The sequence below is a fragment of the Hypanus sabinus genome, chromosome 6 (genome assembly GCF_030144855.1).
Source record: "Hypanus sabinus isolate sHypSab1 chromosome 6, sHypSab1.hap1, whole genome shotgun sequence".
In the NCBI taxonomy this organism is placed as follows: Eukaryota; Metazoa; Chordata; class Chondrichthyes; order Myliobatiformes; family Dasyatidae; genus Hypanus; species Hypanus sabinus.
In genome coordinates this window covers 167,594,426-167,619,796 of record NC_082711.1, presented here as the reverse complement: position 1 = coordinate 167,619,796, position 25,371 = coordinate 167,594,426, and the positions used below count along the sequence as shown (strand labels likewise).

The 25,371-nt window shown below is 45.4% G+C and overlaps 1 protein-coding gene across 1 annotated transcript in view; it reads right to left on the bottom strand.

Annotated features, from left to right (window-relative positions):
* Positions 1-24,904, bottom strand: part of LOC132396070 (LHFPL tetraspan subfamily member 7 protein) — a 319,687-nt gene extending 294,783 nt beyond the window's left edge. The window contains exon 1 of the mRNA XM_059973439.1: positions 24,279-24,904. Coding sequence (XP_059829422.1) covers positions 24,279-24,590 — 312 coding nt within the window. The 5' untranslated portion in view covers positions 24,591-24,904. The remainder of the gene's footprint in view (positions 1-24,278) is intronic.
* Between the last annotated feature and the right edge of the window lie 467 nt (positions 24,905-25,371).

Here is a 25,371-nt window from a genome sequence, read left to right as displayed (position 1 = left end):
CTCTGTACTAGTCAGTCCTACTCTCCTTTGGCCTCGTAATTACTCATCCTTTTCCTAATGGAATCATGAATTTGATTCAGGAGAATATTCAGCTCCAAAACGTCAACTGTTCAAGCAACACACACAAAATGCTTGTGGAATGCAGCAGGCCAGGCAGCATCTACAGGATGAAGTACAGTTGACATGTCAGGCCGAGACCATTTGTCAAGACCAACTGAAAGAAGAGATAGTAAGAGATTTGAAAGGGGGAGGGAGAGATCCAAAATGATAGGAGGAGGGGGAGGGATGAAGCTAAGAGCTGGAAAGATGATTGGTAAAAGGGATACAGGGCTGGAGAAGGGACAGGGTCATGGGATGGGAGGCCTAGGGAGAAAAGGGGGGAGGGGAGCACCAGAGGAAGATGGAGAGTAGACAAGGAGTGATTGTGAGAGGGAGAGAGAGAGAGAGAGAGAGAAAAAAGGCAGGGAATAATAAATAAGGGATGGGGCAAGAAGGGGAGGAGGGGCATTAACTTAAGTTAGAGAAAACTATGTTCATGCTATCAGGTTGAAGGCTACCCAGAGAGAATATAAGGTGTCGTTCCTCCAACCTGAGTGTAGCTTCATCTTGACAGTAGAGGAGGCCATGGATAGACATATCAGAATGGCAATGGGATGTGGAATTACAATGTGTGGCCACTGGGAGATCCTGCTTTCTCTGGTGGACCGAGCGTAGGTGTTCAGCGAAACGGTCTCCCAGTCTGTGTCAGGTCTCACCAATATATAGAAGGCCGCACCAGGAGCACCAGACGCAGTATATCACAGCAGCCAACTCACAGGTGAAGTCATAGAAACATAGAAAATAGGTGCAGGAGTAGGCCATTCGGCCCTTCGAGCCTGCACTGCCATTCAGTACGATCATGGCTGATCATCCAACTCAGAACCCTGTACCTGCCTTCTCTCCATACCCCCGATCCCTTTAGCCACAAGGGCCATATCTAACTTCCTTTTAAATATAGCCAATGAACCGGCCTCAACTGTTTCCTGGAAGGACTGTCTGGGGCCCTGAATGGTGGTGAGGGAGGAAGTGTAAGGGCAGGTGTAGCACTTGTCAACTGTTCATTTCCAGAGATGCTGCCTGACCTGCTGAGTTCCACCAGCATTGTGTGTGGATGTGTGTTGCTTTGGATCTCCAGCATCTGCAGAATTTCTACTGTTTAAGTATTTGTTGGTTCCTCGCACAGCAGTGCCACCAGTCTTATTATAAAAATAAGAGATTCTGCAGATACTGAAAATCCAAAGCAACACTAAAATGCTGGAGGAACTCGGCAGGTCAGGCAGCATCCAGGGAAGTGAATACACAGTCAACGTTTCAAGCCGAGACCCTTATTCAGGACTGGAAAGAAAGGGGGAAGATGCCAGAATAAAAAGGTGGCAGGGAAAGGAAGGAAGATAGCTGGGTGGTAGGTAACCAGCTGGAGAGGAGAGAATCTGATAGAAGAGGAAAGTGGACCATGGGAGAAAAAGGAGGGGGAAAACCTAGGAAGAGGTGATATGCAGGTGAGAAGAGATAAGAAGCCAGAGTGGGGAATAGATACACAGCAATTCTAATTTTCTCTTGTGCTTCTACGATTTCCTCTCTACTGTTGAGATTTCACCTTTTCAGATCATACAAGTGACAATTACGTGAAGCAAAACACGCTAACGAATTCAGTCAGATACAAAGTACTTCATCAAAGATGTCACCATGCAACATAAATCAGACCTATTAACAGTTCTTGGCAATTTGTGGTGCCTCAGGCAAATGGCTGTACCTTATCCAATGGGGTTTGTGGAAAAGTGGTTGCAAAGATTTTGAAAAGGGAGAAAAGCAATCCCAAAGAATTAGCACATCAATACAGGCCTTCTCACCACTTTAAAGAATTTAAAGGCATTCATGAAAAATTTACCTCACATTTGCTCCCACTCAGTCACGGCAGACACTTGTTAGGCACAGGATTCTGTACCCAGACAGTGCCTCTCAAACAGATTACAGGTCGGAAAAATTTTACATTTCTGTTCACATTTAACACAAAGGCCATGACCTCTACATGAAAATTATGACGTTTTCATTGCACTTCAAAAACAGAAAAATTCCTTTAATAGCATTCATTTGTCTTCTGTTCGATGACTGCTGTAAGACAGCGCAGTACAGGCAACTGGTGACTACATGTCAATGCATCCCTTATGACTGAATATTTCTTGCAACACTATTCATCTCCTTAGATGTCTACATTCTTTCAGTTTTGGCCTCTTGAGTAATCTCAATTTTAATTGTTCTTTTATCATCAGGCACACAGCGGCCAAAGCTCCAGAATTCTGCCCCCAAACATTTCCACTTCTTTCCCTTTTCTTCCTCCTTCATGAAATCCTTCAAAACCCAACTTCCTCTAATGGTTTTGGTCCAGATTTTGTTAACTGTTATTAAGCACCTTAACGACAAAATATTTTCCAGTGTTTATAATTGCAAGTTGTGGTCAATGTTGTAAGAATTATCCTCAGAATGAGCTGTCATTTCATAGATAGAAAGACTGGGGGCAGATGGGGAATGGAGAATGCCAGGAACATTGAAAATATCAGCGTGTTGGGGCTCACAGCAAGGTAAGTCCCTTTACGAGGGGGTTCTTCCTATGCACCTGGCGGATCTTGGCTGGAGGGTTCTGCATAGAGCGGTGCCCTGCAATAAGTTCTTTAGTTTGTACACGGATCTCCCACCTGCATGTCATTTCTGTGGGCTGGAGGAGACCGTGTACCACATGTACCTGGAGCGTGCGAGGCTGCAGCCCCTTTTAGCAAAATTGCGTGGGCTGCTTCTCGTCTTTTGGTTGCACTCTAGCCCCACCCTAGTTATATACGGTCATCCAGTAAGGAGGAGAACATGGAGGGATGAGGATGTCCTTGTCAACTTGCTCCTGGGGCTGGCGAAAACAGCCATCCATGGGTCTTGGAAACAGGTGGTGGGAGGGTCTGCCCAGGCAGACTCCTGGCAATGTTTAGAGGGTATGTTCTTGTTCGGGTAAATATTGAAAAGGAACATGCGCAGTCCACGGCGGCCTTGGAGGCATTCCAGGACCGCTGGGCTCCACAGGGTGTAAATGCCATCATTGATAGTGATGGGAACATTTTGGTTTAATGTGTATTGTCTATATGTAGTGAAGTAATTGTGTTAGTTACTGTTTTGCATATATTGTATCGCACCAATATTTGTAATAAAGGAATTTTGTAAAAAAAAAGGACAGACTAGTGTTCAGTTCACTGCTTGGTGAGATTTACTCATCTCTGCTCTGAAATTATGCTGTTGTCTCCAACCAACAAACACGGGGACCAGCTGCAGCAATGAACTGGCTTTGTGGCTGTGTACATACTTTTATGAACTTTAGTTCTGAACATTATTGGCTTATTCTCTATTGAACAACTTTTTTTTTGGACATTGCATGTTTGACAGTCCTTTTAAATGTGCCCTATTAGGTTTCTTTGTTCTGTGGCTGACTGAAAGGAGATGTGTCTCAAGGTTGAATTAGTATACCGTACATACTTTGATAATAAATATACTTTGAACGTATTTCTCTAGCTATGCTGTCAAAGATTGAGTTCCCTTCAAATGCACTGACAAATATGTTCATTTGCCTTTCAATACAGTATATGTAACTGCCTCTCCAGGTTCGAGGGATTCAAGCACCTTTTTCCACACATGGTGCCCTCGGGGTTATAGTACACTCAGATGTCACTCAGACTGCTGATTCATTTGCCTGTAGCGGTGTGCTACATGCAGCGCTAAAATTACGACATGGAGTCGGTAACTGCAGTCGAAGGAAAAACTTTATTCGAAATCCTCAGCCTCACTTTTAAGCCTCCCTCAACCTGCCCCCCGTGGCGCAGAGGCTCCAAAGCTCTGTGCTCGCAAACTCCCGTAGGCTATCTCCCTTAGCCGGAAAGCTGGCTAATTGTGAGCCGGTTCGGATGTGCCAGGAAATGGGTCGCCACATAACCCCCCCCCCCCCAGAAACGGCGATACACCCCCCAATGTCCACAGTCTGGGCCGGAACCTGCTTGGGAGGTCGGCCTCTGCGCCGAGGTGCCGGAAACTCGACCGGTTGCGCCAGGTCCACATGGGCCGGTTTGAGTCGGTCCACCGTGAAAACCTCCTCTTTCCCCCAAATGTCCAGCACGAACGTGGACCCGTTGTTCCAGAGCACCATGAACGGCCCCTCGTATGGCCGCTGCAGTGGTGGCCGATGCCCGCCCCTTCGTACAAACACAAACTTACAGTTCTGCAGGTCTTTGGGTACGCAGGTTGGGTTCCGCCCGTGCTGTGAAGTGGGTACGGGGGCCAGGTTACCGAGCTTCTCGCGTAGTCTGCCCAGGACTGCTGCGGGATCTTCCTCTTCTTCCTCTTGCCCCCGTGGGGCTGGTAGGAACTCCCCGGGGACGACCAGGGGCGCGCCGTATACCAACTCAGCCGACGAGGCATGTAGGTCGTCTTTGGGTGCTGTGCGGATGCCAAGTAGGACCCAGGAAAGCTCGTCCGCCCAGTTGGCTCCTCGCAGGCGGGCCATGAGGGCCGACTTCAGGTGACGGTGGAAACGCTCCACTAGCCCGTTCGACTGTGGGTGGTAGGCAGTTGTGTGGTGCAGCTGAGTCCCCAAAAGGCTGGCCATAGCTGACCACAGGCTGGAGGTGAACTGGGCGCCTCTGTCGGAGGTAATGTGGGCCGGTACACCAAAGCGAGATATCCAGGTGGCGATCAGGGCTCGGGCGCAAGATTCGGAGGTGGTGTCGGTGAGCGGGACCGCCTCTGGCCATCTTGTGAACCGGTCCACGATAGTCAGGAGGTGCCGTGCTCCACGCGACACTGGCAGGGGGCCCACGATATCCACATGAATGTGGTTGAAACGCCGTGGTTGGAACTGCTGCGGTGGGGCTTTGGTGTGCCGCTGCACCTTGGCCATCTGGCAGTGCATGCACGTTTTGGCCCATTCACTGACCTGTTTGCGGAGTCCGTGGCAAATGAACCTGCTGGAAACCATCCGGACAGTCGTCCGGATGGAGGGATGCGCCAAGTTATGAATGGAGTCGAAAACACGGCGCCGCCAGGCTGTCGGGACGGGGCTGGCCGGTGGCGACGTCACAGAGTAGGGTCCTCTCACCCGGGCCTGGAGCTGCAAACCGGAGACTGCGGTTCTGTATCTCGGAATCTCCTCATCTGCCTGCTGTGCCTCTGCCAGTGCCTCAAAGTCTACCCCTTGGGAAAGGGCATGAATGGTAGGGCGAGAGAGCGCATCCGCCACGACATTGTCCTTACCCGAGATGTGCCGGACATCCGTCGTGTATTCAGAGATGTAGGACAGGTGGCGTTGCTGGCGGGACGACCAGGGGTCGGACACTTTCGTAAACGCAATGGTAAGCGGTTTGTGGTCCATGAACGCGGTGAAGGGCCGACCTTCTAGGAAGTACCTGAAATGCCGGATTGCCAGGTAGAGCGCCAACAGTTCCCAGTCGAAAGCACTGTACTTGAGCTCGGGTGGCACCAGCGGGTTGCCAGCGACCTGCGATGAGTTGCTCCAGCACCCCACCGACTGCCGTGTTAGATGCGTCCACTGTGAGGGCGGTGGGGGCGCCCATTCTGGGATCTACTAGCATTGCGGCGTTCGCCAAAGCTTCCTTCGTTTGAACGAAAGCGGCGGCGGACTCCTCGTCCCAGGTAATGTCCTTGCTTGGACCCGACATCAGGGCGAACAGGGGGCGCATGATCCGGGCAGCTGAAGGGAGGAAGCGGTGGTAGAAATTGACCATACCTACGAATTCCTGAAGGCCTTTGATCATGGTGGGTCGGGGGAAGTGGCAGACCGCATCTATCTTAGCGGGCAGAGGGGTTGCCCCGTCTTTAGTAATTCTGTGGCCCAGGAAGTCAATGGTATTGATTCTGAACTGGCATTTGGCGGGGTTGATTGTAAGACCGTACTCACTCAGTCGGGCGCAGAGTTGACGGAGGTGGGACAGATGCTCCTGACGACTGCTGCTGGCTATGAGGATGTCGTCCAAATAGGTGAACGCGAAGTCCAGGTCCTGTCCCACCGCGTCCATTAACCGCTGGAACGTCTGTGCGGCATTCTTCAGGCCGAACGGCATGCGGAGGAACTCGAAAAGGCCAAACAGGGTGATGAGAGCCGTTTTGGGGACGTCGTCAGGATGCATCGGGATTTGATGGTACCCTCGGATGAGGTCTACCTTGGAGAAGATCCGTGCGCCGTGCAGGTTTGCTGCAAAGTCCTGAATGTGCGGCACAGGGTAGTGGTCCGGTGTGGTAGCCTCGTTCAGCCTGCGGTAGTCGCCGCATGGTCTCCAGCCTCCCGTCGCTTTGGGCCCATGGGCTGTCGGACCGCCGGATGATCCCTAATTTCTCCATCCTCTGGAACTCCTCCTTCGCCAGTCGGAGCTTGTCCGGGGGAAGCCGCTGAGCGCGGGCGTGGAGGGGTGGTCCCTGGGTCGGGATGTGGTGCTGTACGCCGTGTCGGGGCATGGCCCCTGTGAACTGCGGTGCCAGAACCGATGGGAAATCCGCCAGGACCCTGGTGAAGTCGTTGTCGGACAGCGTGATGGAGCCGAGGTGAGGGGCTGGCAACTGGGCTGCACCCAGGGAGAACGTCTGAAAGGTCTCGGCGTGTACCAGTCTCTTCCTGGGCAGGTCGACCAGTAGGCTGTGAGCCTGCAAAAAATCCGCACCCAGAAGCGGTTGGGCTACGGCGGCCAGTGTAAAGTCCCACGTGATCTGGCTGGAGCCGAACTGTCGCTGCACCTGACGGGTGCCATAGGTCCTTACTGTGCTGCCGTTCACGGCCCTCAGGGAGGGCCCCGGTGCCCTGCTGCGGGTGTCGTAACTCGTCCGAAGTAAAACGCTGATCTCGGCACCAGTGTCGACCAAAAACCGGCGACCCGACCTTCTGTCCCACACATACAGGAGGCTATCCCGATGGCCAGCCGCCGTAGTCATCAGCGGTGGCTGGCCCTGGCATTTCCCGGGAACTTGCAGGGCAGGCGACAACGGCGGGCTTCTGCGCCCCACAGCTGGTGGTAGAAGCACCAGTGTTCATTGGGCCGGGGGTTGGCGGGCTCTGCGGCCGGGCCTGGACTGGTTTGCTGCTGGGAGTGTGGCTGGGAGATCTGTGCGATGGACGCCCCGCTCACCTTTTTGGCGTTCCACAGCAAGTCCGCCCGGGCTGCCACCTTCCGGGGGTCACTGAAATCCGCGTTGGACAACAGCAGGCATATGTCCTCGGGCAGCTGCTCCAGGAATGCCTGCTCAAACATGAGGCAGGGTGTGTGTCCGTCGGCCAGAGACAACATCTCATTCATTAAAGCCAAAGGAAGTCTGTCGCCCAAGCCATCCAGGTGCAGTAAATGGGCAGCCCGCTCGCGCTGTGGGAGTCCGAAAGTCCTGAGGAGCAGGGCTTTGAATTCCGTGTACTTGCCGTCTGCCGGGGGCGACTGTACGAACTCCGCGACCTGGGCCGCTGTGTCCTGGTAGAGGGAGCTCACCACTTAGTAGTAGCGGGTGTCTTCTGAGGTGATCTGGCGAATGTGGAATTGGGCTTCGGCTTGCTGGAACCATAGGTTCGGTCGCTGTGTCCAGAAACCCGGCAGTTTCAACGAAACTGCATGAACAGAGGCGGCGTCGGTCTTTTCTGGTCCAAAAATCGTTTGGACCATTGGGGTCACCAATTGTAGCGGTGTGCTACATGCAGCGCTAAAATTACGACATGGAGTCGGTGACTGCAGTCGAAGGAAAAACTTTATTCGAAATCCTCAGCCTCACTTTTAAGCCTCCCTCAACCTGCCCCCCGTGGCGCAGAGGCTCCAAAGCTCTGTGCTCGCAAATCCCCGCAGGCTATCTCCCTTAGCCAGAACGCTGGCTAATTGTGAGCCGGTTCGGATGTGCCAGGAAATGGGTCGCCACATGCCCATAAAACAATTTCTATTGTGAATGACCACAAGAAAATGGATTTCAGGACAGTGCAATTATATGTTCTAAATGTGCCTTGTGTTGTAGATAACTGTTGAACTGTGTTTTGCACGTTGGTTCCAGAGGAACACCGTTTTGTTTTGGCTGTATTCATGTATGGGTCAATGACAATTAAACTTGAACTTGTATATGGTGACATATACAAACCTGTGCAAAAATCTTAGGCACAGTAGAATGGTACGGCCTCCACAGAGCCCCGATCTCAACATCATCGAGGATTACCTGGAGAGAAAGAAGCAAGCAGGACAGCCAAAGTTGGCAGAAGAACTGTGGCAAGCTCTCCAAGATGCTTGAAACAACCTACCAGTTGATTTTCTTGTAAAACTGCATGACAGTCTACCTGAGAGAATTGATGCAGTTTAAAAGGCAAAGGGTGGTCACACTAAATATTGATTTGATTTAGTTTTATTTCACTGTTTACTGATCTTTATAGTATTTTTTAATATTTAGAAGCTTTTCATTTCATTATTTTTGAAAAGATCTTGGCTTTGCAGAAGTGTTCTTTATATGTGGCTAAGACTTTTGCAAAATACTGTACATACTTGGATAATAATTTTACTTTGAAGGGATGACAAAGGAGCAGAATTAGGCCATTCAGCCCATCAAGTCAGCTCTACCATTCTGTCATGGCTGATTTATTATCCCTCTCAACCCCATTCTCCTGCCTTCTCCCCATAACCTTTGACACCTTTACTAATCAAGAAGCTATCAACCTCTGCCTTAAATATAACCAATGACTTAGCCTTCTCAGTCATCTGGGTCAATGAATTCCACAGATTTACCCTCTATCTAAAGAAATTCCTCCTCATTTTTGTGTTAAAGGGACGTCCTTGTATTTTGAGGCTCTGCCTTCTGGTCCTAGAGTCCTTCACTATAGGAAGCCTTCTCTCCATGTTCACCCTATCAAGGCTTTTCAATATTTGATACATTTCAATAAGATCTCCCCCCCCCCCACTCCAATCTTCTAAGTTCCGATGAGCACATGCCCCTAGCCATGAAAATGCTCCTCATATACTAATACTTTCATTCCTGGGATCATCCTTTGGACCCTCTCCAATGCCAGCACATTCTTTCTTAGATAAAGGGCCTCAACTGCTTACAGTACTCCAAGTGCAGTTTGTCCAAGCTTCATTATAGCTCATCCAGACAGAATTCTAACAGGTGTATACATCTATGAATGACATTCACACTCATGTTGTATGCTCCTGTATCAAGGACCTGGACATGAATCTCCGCCCTCCACAAGTTCAGTGTGGAAAGTGTACTTAGATATTCAGTCATGCTCATTCAAAAGAGCGATCACTGGATTCTGGGGTATTGAGAGAATTAAAGGATACAGCAATAATGCTAGAAAATGGCTCTCGGGCAGATAATCAGCCATAATCTTAGTGAATGGTGAGCAGCTGGAAGGGCTAGATCTACTCCTGGGGGACGGCTTCACTGAGCACCTCTGCTCCATCCACCAAAAGTGTAACTTCCTGGTAGCCAAACGCTTTAATTCCGATTCACATTCCCATTTCAACATGTTGGTCCATGGCCTCCTTTTATGCCACAATGAAGCATCCCTCACGGTGGAGGAGCAACACCTTATAATCCATCTGGGTAGTCTCCAACCTGATGGCATGAATATCCATTTCTCCTCCAGTTAAAAAAGCTCCTCCCCCTTCCAGTTCTCACTCTGGCCTCAACTTTTCTCACCTGCCTATCACCCCCCCCCAACCTCCTCTCCTCTTTTCCTTTCTCCTATGGTCTACTCTGCTTTCCTTTAAGATTCCACCTCCTGCAGCCCTTTAACTTTCCTACCCACCTGGCTTCACCTATCACTGTCTAGCTACCCTCCTTCCCTTCCCCCAATTCTTTATTCTGGCATCTTCCCCCTTTCTTTCCATTCCTGAGGGGTCTCAGCCTGAAACATCAATTGTTTATTCATTTCCATAAGACCATGCCTGGGCTGCTGAGTTCCTCCAGCATTTGTGTGGATGGCTGGCTCTGGATGTCTTGATTTTAGATCTACTCCTGTTCCTATTCTTATGTTCTTACTGCTGGTTTAGTCCTGTTGGTGGCTTGATGCAAATGCAATCTTGGAAAGCATCATTCACTACTGGAGGTTTTCATTAACACCTCTTAGACACGTACTTAGAGAAAATGAGATACTAAGCACAATTTCAGGTACAGTAGAAACTTGTGGTTCTCACAATACTTTGGTCACTATTGACAGGTGAGCCAACAATATTAAAGCCAATTATCTAGTCACTCATCACCTTGCTCTCTATGGGATCTTTCTGTGGGGAAATTGGCTCTCTGCAGTTACTTGGGGAAACTCATTGCCCAAGCAAATGTCATCTTCATAGAGGACAGTACAAAAACCTGCTCAACTCACACAATAGTTTCACACTTAGTGGATGTAAAATTGTAGATAGGATGATTTTAATTTTAAATTGCTTTGGACAGCGACAACCCTTAAAGGGTAGTGGTCATTTCTTGGTCTATATTGTCTCAAGGCCGGTGAGAGTCAAACACATAGCAGGAAGAGTAAAAACAGAGGAGCGTTTGATTGCTCTGGGCCATTGAAAGGAGAAGGGAGATCTTATTGAAATCTGTTTGAATATTCAAAGGCCTAGATAGATTGGACACAGAGAGGATGTTTCCTACAGTGGAAGAGTCTTTGACCAAAAGGCACAGCGGCAAAATAGAAGGATGATGCTATAGAATGGGGAGGTTGGTGAATCTGTGGAAGGCAAGTCATTGGGTATATTCAAAGCAGAGATTTATAGGTTCTTGATTAATGAGGGCATTAAAGCTATGGGGAGAAGGCAAGAAAATGAGTTGAGGAGGAGAATAAATCAGCCATAATTGAATAGCAGAGTAGATTTGATGGGCTGAATGGCCTATTTCCACTTCTATGTCTTCTGATTTTAGTGAATACACAGCATCTTCACTGTTCCCTATTAGTTACTCAACGTGAAGTAATTGCACTGAAAATGCACCCTTCTGCTTTCTGAAAACAACTGCATTGAAATCACAGATCAATGTGACTGAATTACTTCAACTGAGTGGTGGTTGTGAGTCCATGACTTAGAACAACCTGTTCTTTTTTTACTGTTGGCAGAAAGACTCGAATGCAGCCCAGACCACTGAGATGATGACATTCTTTCTCTGAAAGATGCAAGTATCTTTACAGTTCCTCATAGATTAGACTCCGCATATAAAGAGCCATCATTCAGTATATAATTGACAATAAATTGGTGCTTCCACTCAGAAAGGGAAACAAAGACCATTAAGGAACATATTCTCAATTAGTGGAAAGCCTTGTGCTTGACCTTTGAAAAGCTCTACTGATGCCACATGATTTCAAAGTATAAATGTGACAGGTTCTACGTAACCCGAAGCCTTCGGGGTAGGGAATCTTTGCCTTTGTTTAATAGGTTTTAACCGAGACAATTCACACAATAGTTTCACACTTAGTAGATGTAAAATTGTGGATATGATGATTTTATTTTTAAATTGCTTCAGACAGGAGCAGCCTTTTGAGGTAGTACAGGTTGAGTATCCATTATCTGAAAACTCAACATCCAAAAACCTCTGAAATTGTTTTTTTTAGTGCTGACATGGTGTCACAAATGGAAAATTCCACAAGGCACTGGGAAGATTCCCAGGTGATGTGCAAGACTCTTTATATAAATAGAGTGCCTAAGACCTTTGAACAGCACTATATTTGTCAATGTGGAGCAGAGAGCAAGCTTATAAATCTGGCAGGAGCAAAGGACATTGGGAAAGGTGAGTGCCATGGATGGAGTGTATGATTGGTGGCAAAGGAGTGCCAGGTGCAGGGGTGGGGGAGTTGGCATGGGTGCAGACACACCCAGCTCTGAAATATCAAGCAAGGTTAATTGATTCCAAACAATTGGTTTATTGATCATTACAGAACGTTTCTTCCTGCTCCCTTCCCCTTTTCACAACCATGCCCCCTTCCCACTCTCCACAACAGAAACCCATATTAGAATCAGGTTTATCATCACTCACATATCATGAAATCTGTTTTTTGTGGCAGTGATACAGTGTAATACATAAAATCACTACAGTACTATACAAAATTCTTAGGCATCCTAACTATATGTGCCTAAGACTTTGGTACAGTACTGTATGTAATGAACAGATGTTAATGAACAATATTAAAATACCACATAAGGTGAAGTGTGAAGATCTCGATTGAGTATTTAAAGAGTGGATTCATCAATGTTGGAGCAAACATATGCTACTTGATGGTATGCTGATCATGAAACAAGCAAAGATCTATCACAACAAACAGAAAATTGAAGGTAAATGTGGATATACAGCAGGCTAGTTGTAGAAATTTAAGAAAAGGCATGGTATTACATTTTTAAAATATCTGCTGATCACAAAACAGAGATTTATTGATGAGTTTGCCAAGATCGTCGCAGATGAAAATCTAATACCAGAACAAGTCTACAATGCTGAATTATTTTTTTTAGGTTTTATGTAAGATATTTAAACAATTCTGAATCCGCAGTCACATTTCCACAGCTCCCATGCCTCATGACCTTCACGTGCCTTACTAAAAATAAAAGTACACCACATCCACTACTCTACCTTCAATTTCTTCTGTCATCTCCTTGAAAAATTCTAGGTCATGAGGCAAGACCTGCCACTCACAAAGCTATGCTGACTGTCCCTAGTGGCATTTTAATTCCACTTCACAATCAAACATGTCAGTCCCAGTGGTCATCCATTTTAATTCCATTTCCCATTCCCATGTGTAAATCTATGGTCTCCTCTACTGTCACGTTGAGGCCACACTCAGGTTGGAGGAGCAACACTTTATATTCCATCTGGGTAGCCTCCAACCTGATGGCACAGACATCAATTTCTCAAACTACTGTTAATGCCACCCCCTTCACCATTCCCATTTCCCTCTCTCACCTCATCTCCCTATCTGCCTCCCTCTGGTGCTTCCCTCTTTTTCTTTTCTCCAAGGTCTTCTGTCCTCTCCTATCATATTCCCCCTTCTCCAACCCTGAATCTCTTTCACCAATTGACTTACCAGTTCTTTATTTCACCCCTCCTGGTTTCACCTGTCACCTTGCAGTTCTTCCTTCCTTCCCTCCAATTTCTTACTCTGACTCCTCATCTTTTTTTATCCCCAGGCCCGATTAAGGGTCTCAGCCTGAAACATCAGCTGTATTCCTTTCCCACTGATGCTACCTGGCCTGTTGAGTTCTTCCAGCATCTTCTGTGTGTTGATCACATTGTGTCTCTTCACGTTGAGCCAAGAGAGCTTCAACACCAATCCCATTCAACAGGCCGACAGAAGAACAGCATCTCCACAAAACACAACTCTCCCTCATTGCCACATCACAACCAGGAGCAGGAGTATAAACTTACAGCCATTTAATATGGTTCCTCCTGATATTTTTTGGGGTGAACATCTGTTCATGGGTGTATAATCAATAGTAATTTTTTTGATTGTGGGAAGAAACATGTTCCTGCTTGATACTGTCTTGTGCATGCACCTGACCACAGTTCGGTTATAGAAACTAATTTTGGTGGACAAATTCATCTTTGGGCTTTCTGTGGAAGGGTAGGGGTGGTGGGTGTGGTGGCATTGGCTGGCAGATATACTTGCTTCTGAGTGTGGATTCCACTGATTTCAAACATCTGGAGGAGAATATAGCTGGCAATCAATATTCTTCTATACATATTTTACCAAAGATTTTTTTCCTCTTTGGACTTTGGGTATGAAAGCAAAACAAATGGCATAAGATTATAAATAGCACAGGAGAGATAAATAATGAACATTTGATTCAACATTATCTATTTTGGACTCAGAGTCAATGTGGCTTCCTGGAGGCAGTCATAGAGTGGGAACTGGGTCCACGGCCATCTGATCTAAATGTGAAAGACTTGCAACAAAGTCATAGGAACAGACCAAGGGAATGAACCATTAGAGCTCTGAAAAAGTTAGAAGACCCTTCACATGCTAACGTTAATCATATCAGAACAAGAATGATGATTTGAAGGGATCAGCAAAATAATTCTTTTTACAATAAAATGCAATGGCTTGGGTAAAATCCACAAGGGAAAGTGCATGTAGCAAACATCAATTTCTGATGATTAATGGATCGTTAATGTACAGATGTAACTGGGATCCATCTAATGCACTCAGCCATTAAATTTTCCCTTAGAAGAATAAATCTCCATTTGGGTTTATATAGTGCTACATGAATTCCAATTTCAATGTAATGAATGAAAACAAAAAGTACAGCTTATTTCCTTTTCTCAGTCAAAGCATCTTACACCCGAACCATAGGCCCATTGTACATGAAGTTGCTCCATGTACAGTTCCACTCTGGACAGTTGCATTTACTCTGAACCGTTGGTTAATAGTCACAAACTGAATCTCAGCAACAATGCCCTAACTGGTCAAATAGGATTTTGACTTGCTTTGGCAGTGTTGTAGGAAAGACCCACCAGCTATTAAAGCAACACACACAAAATGCTGGAGAAAGCTGGCAGGTCTGGCAGCATCAATGGAAATTAATACAGGACAGAAGTTTCAGGTCGAGATCCTTCATCAAGACTAGGAAAAAAAAAAATGGGGAAAGATGCCAGAATAAAGTGGGGGAAGGGGAATGAGAACAAGATAAATGGTGATAGGTGAAGCCAGATGAGTGTGGGGGGGGGGGGGATGGGGATGAAATAAGACTGGCAGAAAAGGTAAAGGGCTGGAGAAGAAGGAATCTGATGAGACCATGGGAGAAAGGGAAGGAGGAAGGGCACTAGGGGTAGGTGATAGGCAGTTGAGGAGAAGAGGAAAAAAGGCCAGAGTGGGGAAATGAAGAATGAGGAAGGTGGAGCAGGGATAGTATTTTACCAGAAGTTGGAGAAATCAATGTTGAAACCATGTGATTGGAAGCTACCTAGAAGGAATACGAGGTGTTGATCTAGACAGAATATAAGCCATTAAAATAACAACATTTTGTTTGCTGAACAAGTTTCAGTTGTATCCAAAGATCAGCTTTATTTGCCACATGCACATCAAAACATACAGTGAAAGGGATATTTTGCATCAAATCAGTGAGGATTGTGCTGGGCATCAGGCAGGTGTAGCCATTCTTTATGCACCTGTCCATAACTCACTAACCCGAACCGAACGTCTTTGGAATGACAGAGGAAATGGTTACGGGGAGATTGCACAAACTCCTTACAGGCAGCAGTGGGAATTGAACCCTGATCAGTGATGGCAGGCACTTTTATAGTATTACTCTAGCTGCTACAGGATACTGCAAAGTCATGCTGGCGGATAAAACTTGAAGTCACAGAACAGCTAAAGCATCGAGAAGTTTTCTGTGCAAATGAATGAAGCCTCGGTGAACTGTCACTAATGCATTCACTCTGAATCAGAGGCACATGCTTTTTTCTTGCTTGACTGCAGGCACAAGGAAAAATCATTCAGCTCGGAATAATACAACTGAACACCCAGCATCTGCAGAGCCACATCCTTTCTATAAAGACCTACTTACAGTTATCTTGAACTGTAATAAATAATGCATACTGTGCAATGCCTGAGATCAAGTGGGAGATGAACTTGGCCAATATTTGCCATGTCTGCATTACAGAATCTTTCTCAACCATGAAATAAGATACATAAAAATTTTTACTGTGTATTATCTTTTATATCTGTGTGGTAAAGAGATGGCATCATTTACAGTGTCGTTCAGAAACATCTGTCATTAAAAACTATCCATGCACATGCATTTGCTCATCTCAAATCTCTGGACTGGGACTTGAACACAGAATTGACAGGCTCCAGGGGTGAAAGCACCATCAACTGAGCAATTATTGATGGGATGAAATCAGGTTTCCACAGCTTGGTGATGGCAGCCAGTGATTAAACCTGAGCCCAAGAAAAGGCAGAGGGAAGTGAATACATTCCTAATGGGAAAGCTGCAGTTCCTCGTCTTCTTCAGCATTTAAATTGTTACAGTATTGCTATCCCAGATGTCCTGTTAGACTGATAGAGCCAAGCAATCTAATCAGATATAAAAGCACAAAAGGTAGAAGAGAAATAAAAGGAAAAGCAGCCATCTTCTGTGGTGCTAAATCTGATTCCGGTTGAAGGGATGGTTTATTCACAAATACAGAAGCACTAAAGAGTTGCACAATCACGACTATTACAAAGACTATCACGATTCCAGCGCCAGGTTAGCATCAAGATAAGCTAATTCCACAACACGGCTTTACGGACCTGAATAAGAATGTCAGGTAATCAAAGGTTGGCCTATCATTGCCTCTGTGCCCTAGCTCCCATGTCTTAGTTAGTTGGACAATTTTGCTTTACTTTAGGAATGCCCTCCTGCTTACGCTCTGCACTGATTCTTGCTGGAGGATAGGGAAAATCAGTTATTTTGGATTCATTTATGTATCACATGTACAGTACTGTGCACATAAATATATAGCTAGGGTGCCCAAGACCTTTGCACAGTACCGTGTTTGTCAACGTGGAGCTGAGAGCGAGTATGGAAATCTGGTGGGGGCAAAGGATGTTGGGAATAATGAGGGTGGAACACCATGGGAGGGGTGTGGGACAGGTGGAGAGGGGGTGGTGGTGGTGGCAAGAGTGCAGACGCACCCAGCCCTGTTTCACCAGGCAAGGTCATTTGACCTCAGGCAGTTAAAGAAGTTTGGTATGGGCCCCAAATCCTAAGAACTTTCTATAGGGGTACAATTGAGAGCATCATTACTGGCTGCATCACTACCTGGTATGGGAACTATACTCTGCAGAGAGTGGTGCGGACAGCCCAGCACATCTGTGGATGTGATCTTCCCACTATTCAGAACATTTACAAAGACAGGTGTGTAAAAAGGGCCCGAAGGATCATTGGGTACCTGAGTCACCCCAACCATAAACTGTTCCAGCTGCTACCATCCGGGAAATGGTACTGCAGCATAAAAGCCAGGACCAACAATTTCTTCCACCAGGCCATCAGACTGATTAATTCATGCTGACACAACTGTATTTTGATGTTATATTGACCATCCTGTTGTATATAATATTATAAATTGCACATTGCACATTTAGACAGAGATAAAGATTTTTACTCATGTGTATGAAGGACATACATAATAAAGTCAATTTCGAACAATTAGTTAATTGATCATTACAAAATGTCTCTCTGATGCTTCCCACTCCCTCCCCTCTCCCTGCCCCTTTTTCCAACCATGATTCCCCTCTCCCTGCCCCCTTCCCACTCTCAGTGCACAATAGAGACCCATATCAGAATCAAGTTTATCATCACTCACATGTCATGAAATTTGTTTCTTTTTTTTTGCGACTACAATACAATGCAATACATAAAATTACGACAGTACTGTGCAAACGTCTTGGGCGTGTTGTTTATCGAAGACTTCAGCACAGCACTATCCATCAAAACGTGTACAGTGAAATGTAGCACTTGTGTTAACAACACAACCCAAGGATGTGCTGCAGCCAACCTGCACGCATCATCCCCACATTCCGGAACCAACATAGCATACCCACAACGTGGAACAGAACAACACAACATGAAACAAGACAACAGCAGCAATATGAGTCCCCTTCTACCCTCCCACCCACCCACTCCCACACATACACAGAAGCCTCCAATGGCAGGACAGGCTGCCTACAGCAGATTCATGGATTTGCAGACATCAGTCCTCTGACTTCCAGACCAGGCTTTGACCATCAAGCCCTGATCTTTGGTATGGACCACAAGACTTGCCAGTGACTGGGACCCCCCAAACTTCAGGCCTTGAATTCTAGACTCGCAAGGACCTCTGACATCATGACTCACTGACCTGGGGGGGTTCCACTGGCCCTCATGCCTCCTGCCTGCATGGACCTCCAATCCCTGGACCCACCAGCCTGGTGGAGGAGTTGTCTCCCTGGGCAGTCACCAGCAAGCATCCCCAAAGCCCATCAACCTGGGTCACTGGTCTCCGTCCACATTGGTTGCCAACGTAACATCTGTCTACAGGGATCGCTAACCTTTGACTGTGCAGGGTTCAGGCTGGACTCCAGCTTGACCTCTAACTCCCCCTTATCCCTGTCCCTAAACCTTAACCTGACGCCTAACTCCCCGTCCTGTCCCCTAAACTATCCCTTCAGACCTTATTCCACATGGAGGTAGTTGTCCTAGTGACTACTATCAACTCTTTGTTGATCGAAGTACAATAACTGGTACTAACTAAATACTAATAACTGTAACTTAAGCAACCCACAGAAAATGCACTGAATTGGTCACAAAATAAATTTCATAGCATATGTCAGAAATAATAAAAACCTGATTCTGATCCCGATTCTAAGAATTGTCCCAAAGATGCCTTCACTGCTAACATCCCATGTGCTCTGCTAAAGGGTAAGTTAGGAAATCAAATGTAAGGAAAGGCCAAAATCCAAAGAAAGACACCAATAATCCCGAATGTTGATCAGTGGCCTCATTCCAGAGAGGGAGAAATCAAATGGAGCAGAGGAAGTTTAGTACATCAATGTTAGGGGATAGGATTGCACAACAGGAGAATCAACTTGTAGTTCACATTCACTAATAAAAAAAACCCATTATATTTCTACCTCACAACCATAAGATGTAGGAGCAGAATTGGGCTATTCATCCCATCATGGCTGATTTATTATTGTTCTCAATCCCATTCTCTTGCCTTCTCCCCATAACCTTTGACGTCCTGACTAATTAACCACCTATCAACCTCTTCTTTAAACATACCCAACAACTTGGCCTTCACAACCATCTGTGGCAACGAATTCCACAGATTCACCACCCTCTAGCTGAAGAAATTCCTTCTTATCTCTGTAGTAGATGGATATTCTTCTATTCTGAGACTGGTCCAAGGTTCCCCTATCATAGGGAACATCCTTTCCACACCTACTCCAACTAGGCCTTTCAATATTCAATAGATTATTCAATATTCAATAAGATCCCTTCCTCAGACTTCTAAACTCCAGCAAGTAAAGGCTCAGAGACACCTTTCATTCCCAGCATCATTCTTGTGTACCTGCTCTGGACCTTTTCCAATGCCAGCACATCTTCTTTTGTATAAGAGGCCCAAAACTGCTCATGATACTCCGAGTGTGAGCTGACCAAAGCCTTATAAAACCTCCGCATTACATCTTTGCTCTTATGTATTAAAATATTTTAAAAGTAAATATGATTGAATTGTGCAATGAATTCAGGAAGGGTTTGCACACTAAAATTAATGTAGCATGTTTTAAATAAGTGATTTCCTATTGCTTTTATTGCTTATTTATTGAGATATAGCACAGAATAGGCTCTTCCAGCCCTTCAAGCTGCCTTGCCCAGCAACTCCTGGTATAACCCTTGCCTAACCTAATAATGGAACAATTTGCAATGACCAATTAACCTACCAACTGGTACGTCTTTGGCCTGTGGGAGGAAAATGGAGCACCCAGAAGAGAGCCACACAGTCACAAAGGAGAATGTACAAACTTCTTACAGGTAGTGGCGGGAATTGAACCCTTGTCACTCATACTGTAAAGTGTTGTGCTAACCATTGTGCTGCCAAGCCACCCAAGTTGAACTGATTGACCCTAATTTCTTGCAGTGAGCAGCACATTAGAAAATTGTATTGCATATTGTACAATGTAGGTAAAACAACAGCAGCAATTAATATCACAAGATTTTTTAAAAATCCCACATTTTTTAGGACTACTTATTTTCAAAAGCTGTTCAAAAGATATGAATTCAACTGATGGCTATGGTGTGTTCCTGGAGTGCAAAGCAAGCCAGGGTTGGTGATTGGCTACTGTACAAGGGGACGACCACAACCATAGTCAATTCTTATACTCCAGTTTAGGTTACCTTAATTGAACCACACACAAAAAAAACTTATCCAATTGTTTTCTAATCCAATGCAATTCAGACCAATTGTAGCAACTATCACTGCCACCTTATGGTCAATACAGAAGTGGAGGGAGTAGGGAGATGATCCCAACTCCACCCCAATATACCTTTTCATGTCATTGTATTTAATATTATACTTTATTTAAACAAAATCTTGTACTTAGCTGCCATCTTTAAATTCAAAAAAATATGCTGAATTACTTCAGATAAACTTCATTAAATAATGGTCAACAGCAACTGACAGAGATATTATACATGATAGAACACTTGGCCAAATAATTTTAAAGAGGACCAAAAGTGGCAGAAAAAAGATAGGATTTAGGATAAAAATCCAAAGTTTAAAGCAACATTGCCATTAGTGCTGAGATTAAACTCTGGAATTAATTGGAATGATTAGAGATCCAGAGATTGGGAGAGATCAAAGAGGGACATGAAGGAATAACAATTTGGGATGATTTAAAAACAAGAGGAGTTTTAAAATTTCACTGTTTAAGTGAGCTCAAGGAGGTCACCATGCACATGATGCATGAAACAGGAATCCTGTACGAGTTTGGACATGGGCAGCAGAGTTCAAGATGTAAATTCTCAAAGGGAAAAATGAACACATCCAGCCAAGGATAGTGAAGGTCACAAATAACACAAAACCTGGTAGGTAGTTTTCTGAAGTAGATTAGCTGATGAAGGGGCAGAGTCAGATGGTGCTGAAGAGGCAGGGATCAGGGTGCTATTTAGTAAAGGCTTAGAAATGCTCATCGAGGTGGCAAAAATGCAATTTTCCAGAAAATGGTTTTCCAAGCATGGTCTTCCCAATATGTGGCCAAAGGACACTTCTGTTCCTCCAGTGGACAAGTAGTCTAGTAATTCATATAGAGTGGATGGGAACAAGAAAGGATGAAGGAGGTTGCTGTGAATGTATGGAAACTGACACCGTTTTAAATAATGTGAAGGAGGGGAGTAACTAGATGAGAATCCTGATTGAGAAGTTACAGAACCTGATTCTCCGTACCTCCCTCTGCAGTTGGATCCTCGACTTCCTAACCAGAAGACCACAGTCTGTGCGGATTGGTGATAACATATCCGCCTCACTGACGCCCAACACCAGCACACCTCAGGGGTATGTGCTTAGCCCACTGCTCTACTCTCCACTTACACATGAATGTGTGGCTAGGCATAGCTCAAGTACCATCTATAAATTTGCTGACGATACAACCATTGTTGGTAGAATCTCAATGGTGACGAGAGGGCATACAGGAGTGAGATATGCCAACTAGTGGAGTGGTGTCGCAGCAACAACCTGGCACTCAACGATAATAAGATGAAAGAGCTGATTATGGACTTGGGGCAAGACGAAGGAACACATACCAATCCTCATAGAGGGATCAGAAGTGGAGAGAGTGAGCAGTTTCAAGTTCCTGGCTGTCAAAATCTCTGAGGACCTAACCTGGTCCCAACATATCAATACAGTTATATGAAGGCAAGACAGCTACTATACTTCATTAGGAATTTGATGAGATTTGGTATATTAATAAATACACTAAAAAACTTCTTAAGATGTACTGTGGAGAACATTCTGAAAGGCTGCATCACTGTCTGGTATGGGGGGGGGGGGGGGACTACTTCACAGGACCTAAAGAAGCTGCAGAGGGTTGTAAATCTAGTTAGTTCCATCTTAGGTACTAGCCTACAAAGTACCCAGGACATCTTTAGGGAATGGTGTCTTAGAAAGGCAGCGTCCATTACTAAGGACCTCCAGCACCCAGCGCATGCCCTTTTCTCACTGTTACCATCAGGTTGGAGGTACAGAAGCCTCAAGGCACACACTCAGTGATTCAGGAACAGCTTCTTCCCTTTGTCATCTGATTCCTAAATGGACATTGAATCCTTGGATACTACCTTACTTTTTAAATATATACTATTTCTGTATTTTGCACGATTTTAATCTATTCAATAGATGTAATTAAATATATTGTAATTGATTTACTTATTTTTTATTATTATTTCTTCTGTATTATCTATTGCTGCTAAGTTAACAAATTTCACTACACATGCCGGTGATAATAAACCTGATTCTGAGAAATGTGAACCTAGATGAGAAATGAAGGGGATGGGTCAGTGGATATAGAGAGAGAAACAATTGATAGTCTGGCCAAATCAGGAGAGATAAGAACGCAATCAGTCAAGTGTGGCACAACCTACCTGGCTTGCTATCAAAGTTAAGGTAACCTTTATTATTAAAATAAGCACATGTTACCTTACACTACTTTGAGATTCTGTTTCCTGCAGGCATTTAGAGAAAAATAAAGAACAACAATCGAATTCAGGAGAGCTGGTGAACGAGGATGTTCAGATTTACTGTATCAAAGGCCAAGAAAAGCAAGGAAGGACAGATTAGCTTTGTCACACTGAACACCTTTCGTGACATTGTACTTTCGCTCAATGGTAGGATCAAAATGCCAAATTGGAAGCTTTCAAACGGAGATTTGCAGGAAAGTTGTTAACCAGATGCGACACTGCACCTCAAAGGGTTAACAGAGCGGAATCAATGCAGAAACGAATAACCCGAAAGGCAGATAAACAGATTATACAGATGGATAACTCACACCCGCCATTGTAACAAGTCCTGTCAGCTCCTGATAACTATGAACCCATTCATAACGGAGAAAATCCAATCCCATTCAATCCAATTATGTATCATTCCTGTCATACGTGTAACATTTAAGTACACAACCCTGGGCCCACAGAACCTTTTAAGCGACGCGGGTCTTAAATGTTCAGCGCACAAGCTAATTAATCTGGTGACTTTTATCGAGAACAGTAACAGTCGTTTGAAGTCCGGTCACGTTTTGGCTAAAGGAACTATTATCTCCCTGCAAACATATTTGCCAAGCCTTCTATTTTGTTTATGGGTGACTGATGATCCCGGAGCACCGTGCATCATTCCTACAAATCCAAGTGAGCTGATGATATGATTTAACATGACACGTATCACTATGCTATGAGCTTTGCCAGATCTATTGATCTGGCCTCTTTATGCTGCCTGTAAAGGGTTGCTAAATGAAGAAAAATACCTACTTTTATTCATAATTTATAGAAAATGGTGATTCAGAAATAATTATGACCCTTGGGGCAAAACCTTACAATCAAGATCCAATTGTACAAATAATAAAAATTCAGAACAATTATTTTTGTAAGCCAATACCTAAAGGAAGCAGACTCGGGGTTGGAAATATTAAATTCTGCTGATGTATCGGTACAAATCCTGTATCACAGTTTTAGGTAGGATTCGTAAAGCTGAGATGCGCTCCCGCTGCAGTTGTGACCGGTCAACGATCGGGGTGAAGGACGGCGCCGCCTGTTGTTTCAAGTAAAATTACCCGGCGCAAGGCACATTTCAGCAAAAGAGACTAACCCTTCAGTTAACCCTTTCAACTCCATTTGCTTGTTGCAATTTTGTCCGGGAAACAAAATTGCCGCACGGAAAGAGCGCAAGCGAACCCAAGTCCTTCAAAAGGGCCATAATCAATAATACGAACTATTACTAACACAGAGACTGACAATCCTCACTAAGACACTGGTTGTAACGGCACACAAGAATCGCGACCCACTTACATTCTAGAGCTGACTACAATCGGTACACGTTACTAGAACGTAGGCTTTCCGGGAAAATTCATCACCGGGTGATTTTTCAGCTGCCACTGAGGATAGACGGTGTCAAATGAGGGCCGGGACCACGGAACCTCCAAGACAAACAAAAGCAGTCTCTTTTTCACTTTTAACCTTTAGGACTGGGTTACCGAGTGCTCAACCGACGCGGACCGGGTTTGTCAGGGAAGTTAGTAGTGTATATTGTGCTGGGGAACTACATCTTTTAATCAGCCACCGGATATAGTGGATGTTATTTCCCACCTCATTGATGTTTTCCGAACTCAGTGACATTAAACTATTCATAAATCCGTCGACGAATTGTCATTTCTGAGAAAGGACAAACATAATATATAACCTACATAAATCATTTGAACTTGGCTTTCCCTGTACAATTATTACCCATTTGACTAGTGTAAAACTGTTACTTATTGTCCTGGGTTAAGTATTTATCATTAAAATATATACACATACATTTATACGCGTATACATCCACGTGCCTACGTACATTGATATATATATAAAACATCGGAAAAGGTTTGCAGTCGGTGAGGTCTTCAACAGGACAGTTTGACTTTCCAAGTAACACATATTGCAACTGGTGAATATAACTTTTCCCCTGTCTTCCGACAGACCCCCACCAGCAGCCCCTCCGTAATGGTTTACCTGCCAGGACCCCGAGGGGATGTCAGCGAAGCTCCCGAGGCTGCCGAAAGTGTAACAGTTGTAGACCGCCTCCGAGCAGTGCCAGAGCAGCCCGAAGCTCACCGAGTCCTTGCCTTGCTCCTTGACGATCCAGGCGGGCGAGATAATGCTGAAGCTGCACACCGCTACCAGGCAAGAGGAGAGCAGGACCCAGAGGCAGCCCACACCCGACCACATCCTTTGGACTTGGGGCAGTAGTCCGCCCGCTTGCACCTCGGCGAACCCCAGCTCGGCACCAGCGTCCTTCTTTTTGCGATCCAGCAGTGAATGCATCTGGAAGACAGCCGGGAGGTTTCCGCGTCCTCTTTCAGCCCCCCGTCCTCACCCCGCTGCCTCCAAGTCTTCACATGAAAAGCCAGTGAGGTCAGTTTGTAAAACGGTCAGGAATTGAGCACCCGGGGCTCTGCGCTCAATGTTTGAAAATATATATTAATTATCCACAGGTTTCATGTCAGACCTCCGAGTTGGAATCCAATGGGGAGGCAGAGAGTGCTTGCTGCCTGTCAGTGAGAACGTGGTGCTCTCCGCTACTCCGCAGCTTCCGTCCCTGTCTCTCTCTTTGCTGAGAGTGGGGAGCTTTTCACTTTGTAACGACAGATTGCTTTGCTGCGTTGCATGCCAGTGCCGCTAGGCGAAGGCAGGTGGCAGCTCCATGTGAACCAATCCCGAGGTGGCAGGCGAGGGCGGAGTCGCTGAGGAGAGGAAAAAGGCGGAAAAATATTTCACTGAGGCCAAGTGCTTGGGTTAAAGGGATGGATGAAAGATAAAGTTTAAAATGTTGGCAGAGTATCGTGAGTGATTTGTTGAAAGTGCCCCTAACTTAAAATCCAGTAATACAAATTCAAAACTCATTGTGGACGTAGACTTAACGTTAAGGAGACTGTCGGATCCATCTGCTCCACAACGAATCTAAACAGCTTTTCCTCATAACATTCAGATTGTTCCTATGCAGATCTGTTAAATAACTTCTCTTTTCCATGCCTTGGAGCGACTTATTCTAATAAACGGGGGACATTTCTGTGTTTATTTAACAATTTATGGTATGGTGTTTTGT